This window comes from Triticum dicoccoides, unplaced genomic scaffold (genome assembly GCF_002162155.2).
Source record: "Triticum dicoccoides isolate Atlit2015 ecotype Zavitan unplaced genomic scaffold, WEW_v2.0 scaffold173518, whole genome shotgun sequence".
Lineage (NCBI taxonomy): Eukaryota > Viridiplantae > Streptophyta > Magnoliopsida > Poales > Poaceae > Triticum > Triticum dicoccoides.
The window spans coordinates 109-8,210 of NW_021222591.1; the positions used below are offsets into that span (position 1 = coordinate 109).

At 43.7% G+C, this 8,102-nt stretch overlaps 1 protein-coding gene across 1 annotated transcript; it reads right to left on the reverse strand.

Moving 5' to 3' along the window:
- Positions 1-2,570: 2,570 nt before the first annotated feature.
- Positions 2,571-3,996, reverse strand: LOC119344562 (uncharacterized acetyltransferase At3g50280-like). Its single transcript, XM_037614956.1, has one exon. The coding sequence runs from the start codon at positions 3,987-3,989 to the stop codon at positions 2,571-2,573; it is 1,419 nt and encodes a 472-aa protein (XP_037470853.1). The 5' UTR covers positions 3,990-3,996.
- Between the last annotated feature and the right edge of the window lie 4,106 nt (positions 3,997-8,102).

Consider the following 8,102-nt stretch of genomic DNA (forward strand, 5'->3'; position numbering starts at 1 on the left):
GACTTTCCGGAAGTCTATTGTATCTACGCGAATTTTTGAGACTCCCGGATGACTTTTTTGCAAAATGCTCAAGAACTCCGGGGAGCCGTTGGATCTCCCAGAAGTCCGTATCATGGTATCACCTAACACATGGTATCACCTGATATCTTCCCCATGGTACAGTCGCACGGCACCGTACCCTACCCATGGTCATTAAGTGTGCTGCGAAGGCACCTTGACTTGGGAATTTGCCCATTTGCTTCCTTCCTTCCTTCCTTCCATGTAAGCCTGATGTTCAGTGATTTCCTCATCCAAAACTGCAGGTAAAATAATCACAAGGAGATTTGCAAAAGATTTGCACATTAGTTGTTAGTCAATATATCATCATTTTCATGACAGAGATATGGTTTAAACACGGATAAAGATGGGAGTGTATGTTTTGCACGCATCATATATTTACCAATTTGGAGTCAAACTTTAGAAAGCTTGGCCCCCATCCCAGCCCTAGTTAAAAGATTACAACCCTATATCATGTTCCTCTCCCACCGCCCGCCGCCATCTCACCCCCATCTTCTCATCCGTCGGTAAATGAGAGAAACAATACATAAAGATACATCGTTTGCTAGCGCAACAACCTAGGGTGTATATATATATTTAAAAGCATAGTGTTGGGAAGATGATAAGGAGATCCACCCTCAGCCGTGCAAAATAAAAGCTATATTTGATAATAAGTTAACCCTAAAAAAACTGAATAGTTATAGTAAATAGATAATAATAGTAGTATTTAAAAGCATTGATATGGTAGAATCATGATTCAACCACGATAGAAGGGTCTGGCTACGTGTCAGTTGACTAATTCTTAGGGCCAGTCACTTTTTCTTTATACGTAGGATTCATCCAGTTGGTGGCAACGCTTGGCTGGCTGCGGGTACATGCAAGTATACGTTCAAGAAATTGTTCGCATGTCATGCATGGATGATGGTGGGTCCCACTAACATGCATGCATTTGAACTTTTCAGCCGGAAGGAGATGAGTACATGCATTACACATAAGTGCACATAACACGTTTTTATAAGTTCTAAAAAATTATACGTGATATAAAAATTAACAAAATAGATATAATGAATTTTCCTAAGCAAGAATATATTAGTAGCAATGGAATTGCCCATTAAGAATAAAGAAAGTAAAAAAAACTTGATAATACGCAAAGAATAAACATATAATAGTTCATTTTTCACAATCTAGTACTCCCTCCGTTCCTAAATATAAATCTTTTGAGAGATTTCAATATGGACTACATACGGAACATAATGAGTGGATCTACACTCTAAAATATGTTATACATCCGTATGTAGTTCATATTGGAATCTCTAAGAAGACTTATATTTAGTAACGGAGCATAATTTACACACATATTGTATAGTGCTTGCATTTATAATTACACAGAGAAAAATAAAAAATTAAGTTGTTTAAGAAATAATGAATTAGTGGCTTTAGTATTCCCTTTTAAGAAGAAGGAAGTTCAAAAAGACCGAATCTTCACACAATTTATACATAAAATACATTTTTCATAATATGCAAGAATAAACATATAACAGTGGAATGATATTGATATTGCACTCAAAGAAAGAAAATGGAATAAAAAACCAGAATAATCAAAATAATGTTTTTTTCTCGGAAAGAATGAAACCCTTCAAGAAGAAAGAAAATGAAAAAAACTAAAACAAAATAAAAACAAGGAAATTTTCTAGGGAATAACGAACCCCTTTAAGAAAAAATAAAGAAAGGAAAAAATAATCACACAAGTTTTCCCTGAAATTGCACTTAGTAATATGGAAAAAAGGAACACAAAATATTGCAATTTTGCACTCTACTATAATTTTCACACATGTTTTATAGTACTTGCGTGTTTACTTACTTAAACACACAAAAATGAAAAATAACATTTTCTAAAAAGAATGAAGTAGAGGCGTTGGTATCAACCTCTAAGAAGAAATGAATAAAAAATAAATCATGCTAAAATTTGCACACAATTTACACATAAATTGCATGTTTTATATATATGCAGGAACAAATATATAATAATAGAATTCACATAAAAAATAAGTTCCAAGGCAGGAATGAATTACTGTCATTGGTATTACCCTTAGATAAGAAAGAAAGTGAAATAAAATTTAAATAAAAAATTTCCTTACAATTAGTATGAAAATGCACTTTTTATAATATATGTAAGAAGAAACATATTTTAGTGAAATTTCCATACTCTAATAGGACGGTATACATGTAATACTTGCGTGCATACATTTACACACACTCAACATCTAAAACACACATAAAGAAAAGAAAAAGAAAACTGAACAAAACAAAACACAAAAAGAACAAAAAACAAAAGCATTTTACTTTAGCACACTAAATCAACGGCAACAAATTCGACTAACCGAAGATGAAAAATTCAGTCGTCTGACATATAGCTAAAGTGAAAGAAAACTGATGACAATGAGATGGACAAAAACTGATGATAACAAAATATGTTGAATGAATCATGTTGAATTTGGATACTAGCCGCACAGCACAGATGCGCAGGCTATTGCCTATTGGCCTTGGTTCACCACCACGGCCATGAACTCGTCATCCGCGATGAGCCTTGCAAGAGCCTCCGGAGCCAGGCAAAGCTCCATGCCGATTCCACCTTCGCGCCCCAGCTCGTACACGGTGGCCCTTCCGTCAACCTTGTTCCCGCCGCCGCTCTGCACCGCCACCGGCCTCCCCCACCCAAAGTCGTTACCGAACACGTCGAACCGCGGCGAGTTGCCCGTCACCAGCAGCGCCGGGTGCCACCACCCGACCAGGTACGCGAACCGTGGCTCCGTGTGCCACGCCGCCGTGGACCCAACCAGGGCCGCCTCATCGCACGACGCCACCGCGCGGTTCAGCCGCCACGCCGCCGGACACAGGCCACCGCGGAGGATCTCGCCGGCGGCCACCTTCGCCGTCGCGCACCGCACCATGGAGTTGCCCGAGTATAACTGGGGCACGCGCTTCACTCGACCCCGGCAGCTGACCGCCAACGTGTAGGAGGTCTCCTGCTCCGGCCGGAGGCGCCGGGCGCGGGTCACGGCGAGCCACAGGTGCGCGAGCAGGGACTGCAGCGAGGAAACGGTGGCCGTGCCTGATATCTCGGCGTTGGCTCTCGCTTTGAGGCTCCTGATGCTCTCCGCGGAGAATGCCAAGAAGCATTCCTCCACGGGTGGGCCGTGGAACCGCCGCACGGCGTGATCCAGCGTCGGGAATGGAAGCGGCACGGGAACCGGGCAGCCGTCCGGGAACCACCGCTCCAGCACGGGCTCCGGCGTGGTGATCGCCTCGCTGCTGCCGTTCCAGCTGCTGCGGCTGATCTCGGACCACCTGTTGAACAGGTGCCAGAATGCAGTCCCGTCCGCGACGCCATGGTTGAGCGACATGGCCACGAACACGCCGTCTGCGAGCTCGGTGACCTGGGCGGCGAGGACTGGGATGCGGGAGTCGATGCGGCTGCCCACGGCGGCGTCGGCGCCGACCAGCCCGTTGAGAGGGAAGAAGGACCAGACCACGCGAGGGATACTCAGCGAGCCAGCCACGTCGGCGACGGTGGTGTCTGCCGCCACGGCGTGGACGAACTCGGCGCCCTCACCGGTGCATTGCAGCGAAACGGTGACGCTGCCGCCGGTGTGTTCCTTGGTGGCGAGGCGGCCGGCGTAGGGGTAGAAACGTGCCAGTGCGCGCGCCAAGGACTGCGCCAGCTGGTCGACCATGTGCTCTGCCGTCGTCGGCGTCGGTGGCCGGGGCAGGAGGACGCCCATCTGGATGTAGTCGACGGTGAGCATCTGCAGGTCCCACGGCGTGAGGTGCACCGTCTCAGTCGACTTTGGTTTCGTCGTCGTCGTCTCCCCGTCGCTTGCCGGCCGCACCATTCGCCGAGACATGATGCGGACGCCGTGCTGGCACGCAGATGCTGAGGCCTCCGTCGCCATCACCTCGCCGTGGCCACAACGCAGAGGGAGACGATGCTAGCTGGTTTAATCAGCTGGATATGGTCAAAGATGGTGTGCGCTCGCCCGTGTGATGGATTTGTTTGGGAGAATCAAGGGGGGAGGATATAGTCTTGGCCGTAAGTTTTCCGCAAAAATAAAAAAAGCTTTGGGGTAACCAAGAAATCTGTGGCTAATAAGACATTCATGGAAAGCTCCACATTATCTCTACTTGTAAAGGGGGACTTGGGAGTCCCCCGAAAATCCTATACTTACGGGCAATACCCACGGTAACACACCTAAGGACTCCTCTCTCCACTACCCATCCCCCCGATATGGGGCTCATCCCATCTAGACTTCCAATTAAATTTCAACAGATCAGTGTGTAACTTTTTTTTTTGAAACTTCAAGACTTTATTCCTCATATCAGAGACAAATCGTTTACAATAGCTTGAGAAATAAAGTCCGGGATGTAAGCTTCCCAGAATAAGGAAGATCTAATGCTAAAAGAGTGGCTAGCTAAGATATGAGCAGCCTCATTAGCTTCACGAAAACAGTGGGAGTATTCAGCATTTGCAAAGTCAAGAGAAAGCTCTCTGCATTCCAAAATAGTGGCTATATTGGATCCAGTATAATCTTGATTCTGCACTGAGTCCACCACGAAACTGCTATCCGATTCAACTTGAACTTTGTTGCATCCAATCCTGCCAGCTAAATATAAACCGTTACGAATTGCTAGAGTTTCAGCTGCATCAACGCTCGAGACCTGAGGAAGATACCAAGTGGCTGCTGTTATAACAGTCCCTCGTTGGTCGCGTGCAATAGCTCCTGTAGCTCCTGACAGAGAATCGGCCTGGAAAGCAGCATCAACATTAACTTTTATCACATCATTTGCCGGCCGCTTCCATATGTGATCCTACTTCCTCTCTGAATACTTGCTAGAGTATGCTCGAGTAAAATTGGTCGCTAGCACTCGAATTGATATTGCTACTTTTTCTGCTGTTTGGATCGATTCTTTCTTCACATGTTGACGCCTCTGCCACCAGAGATACCATGCCGCCACCAGAATGAGTTCAGGCATTGGTACTCCGTCGGAACTGCCTTGAGCCCGACTTAGAATCTCTGTTGTAACTGATCCCGACCTGTCCTGCATAACCGCGTCCTCAATCACGTTCTGTACTCCCAATTCTTTCTAGACTTCCTGTACTCTATTGCATGTAAATAAGCAATGTTGGATATCTTCCAGCCCAAACGCACAGAAAGGGCACTCTGGTGTAAGGGGGATGTGCCTATTAGCTAGTATGCCATAGCAAGGCAGTGAGCCATTCAAAGCTTTCCAAGCAAAGTGCTTGATCTTCCCAGGCAATTTAAGGTTCCATACTACCTGCCATATTGTGTTAGCTTGTGCATTTCCTTGGCCATCAGATCTAGCAAGCCGGTGTCCATATGTGTGTTCAAATTCCCTATGATAAGCTGACCGGACCGAGAACGTTCCTGACCTTATGTAATTCCATGCTATAAAATCCTCCATCACCTGAACATTTAAGGGTATTTGGAGGATCCTGTGAGCATCAACTGGAGAAAACACGTCTCGGATTAGTGCTTCGTCCCACTGCCCTTGATGAGGATCAATCAACTCTTCCACATATCTCAGCATCACAGATCCTCATGGAGTAATAACTTTCCGTGAAGGGCTCGATGGAATCCATGGGTCTTGCCATATATCTATCTGAGCTCCTGTACCCACTCTCCATATACACCCCCTTTTGAACGTTTGGAGACCCGCCACAATACTTTGCCACGTAAACGGCGCACCTTTTTTCGGATCAGAGTGTAACTTAACTCCGTGCTAAACAACGCGTAAGTGTAGCATCTCTCTGGTATGTCAGTTCGTTTCGTACCCTCTCCCATCGTACCCCCACCAATTTTATCCATCGCGAGGCTCCCCACCTGGTTTTTTCAATGCCGAACTCCACCTCCCATCTGGTTTTTCTAATGTAACCGTACCAAAATCAGCCATACAACAAAAATCAACACCAATCGCTAAGATTTCTAATGCAACCGAACCCAAATCAGCCATACACCCATCGCGAGGCTTTCCTTGTATTGATGGATACCACAAATCAGCCATAAAACTATTCCTTCTTTATATGTATGTCATAAAAACGGTGCATTTTTATACGATTATTGTTGTAGAACATGGGAGAGATAAAGATGTATTCTGGCGATGTCTAAAAAAATCCATCGACAAGGGTTCCGAGACGACGTAGTTGGAAGGCGATGAAAGTTTCCAAAGTTTTTTAAAACATAACGGTGTGCAAATGGTGATATCTCATAACAAACCCCAAAAAAGCTGACATATATAATATAAACCATATATAATATCGAATAACATAAATATATCCTATATGTGAAATTACAGGTGATAAATGGTGACATATGCTTGCACATGACCATCTACGAGACAGGGCGGGCGAAAAGGTACATATTATTAGTACGTTCGTATAGAAGACGAGAAAAAGATATTGACCCATCAAAATATCATCAAATCGTACAACATGTTAATACCTATCTACAACAAGATATGATTAGTATCGCCTCATTATCCATGCATATAATGATGTGTTATTTTTAATTAATCCATGTGTATAATATGTTTTTATTATTTATATCTAATTGTGCCTACGACATATATGATATTTCCACCAGCTATTCCTTCCGATTGCCATTCCTGGGTACCATTTGTATCTATCAGTCATCAATGCAAAAAACCATGAGATTCATGTATTGCTTGTGCAGGATGGGTACGAGTTGATGAAGAAGTTTTTATTATACTTGCTCAAATATCACGCGAATGAAGCTAAAGACAACATTCTTGATATTGTGCGGGAATTTCTTAAGCACGTCAAATATATCTTAATTTGTAACAGATTTTTAGTTGGATCATCGCTCTATATGTATGCAACATAAATTGCCTTTTTGTTATCAATTTACATTACAAGTGGAGTGGTCTTAAATTATTACGCAATTGTGCCAATGTTATCTTTGTCTACATCTAAAATTTAACATGCATTATGTTTACAAAATACTCCAACAAAATATTTCAAAATCCAGTGGCAACGCACGGGCATTCTACTAGTTTTTCTTCGGGTGCTGACCGGTGAGATCGTGGCATGGTACATGGTTTGGAGAAGCACCGCTAAATCCTTTTAGGGAGATATCTGAGATAGTACTGAACAAAATGCCCTGGTTGCAGACATTCAAAAAGAAATTCGAAGGTGGGTGATCAGGTTTAGAAAAAGTTTAATCAATGAGTTAACACAACAATGGCATGAGATCAGACGGATGGAGGTCCAGCCAACACAGGAGCCAATAAGAGCTAGCTAAGTAGGAGATGTGGCTCACATGGTCTGATCCAGCGACGTTCCATATAGTATGGCAAGTGGTCTGATTCGGCGTTCCATATATGGCAAGAGATCTAAGAGGAGTTATATACTCTTTCCATTCCGATTTACTCGTCGTGGTTTTAGTTTAAATTTGAATTAAAACCACGACAAGTAAATCGGAACGGAGGGAGTATATGGCAAGTGATCTAATCCTGCGTTCCATATATGGCAAGAAATCTGAGCGGAGTTGTTTATATGGCAAGTGGTCTGATCCTGTGTTCCATATATGGCAAGAGATCTGAGCGGAGTTGTTTACTTTATATGGCAAGTGGTCTGATCCTGCGTTCCATATATGACAAGAGATCTGAGCGGAGTTGTTTATATGACAAATGGTCTGATCCTGCGTTCCATATATGGCAAAATATCCGTGCGAAGTTGCTTATATGGCAAGTAGTCTGATCATGTGGCAAGAAATCTGAGTGGAGTTCTTTATATGGCAAGTAGTCTGATCCGGTGTTCCATATATGGCAACTAGGATCATGGGTGCTTCTAGTGATCATGTGACTAGTATATACAGCTGGCTGATCTAGATGCTCGCTCACCTGGCCTGATTCGGTGGCGGCCGGAAGATACATACTCCAACAATAAGCTAATGACAGGCTGTCTGAACAATCTCTTAACTCTTCTGAACTATCCATCATGTTATTTCCAATACGTGAGCCAAAAAAAA

What these genes read in the sequence shown, in the direction of transcription:
- LOC119344562 (XM_037614956.1), bottom strand. Translation starts at nt 3,989, where the DNA reads ATGGCGACGGAGGCCTCAGCATCTGCGTGCCAGCACGGCGTCCGCATC.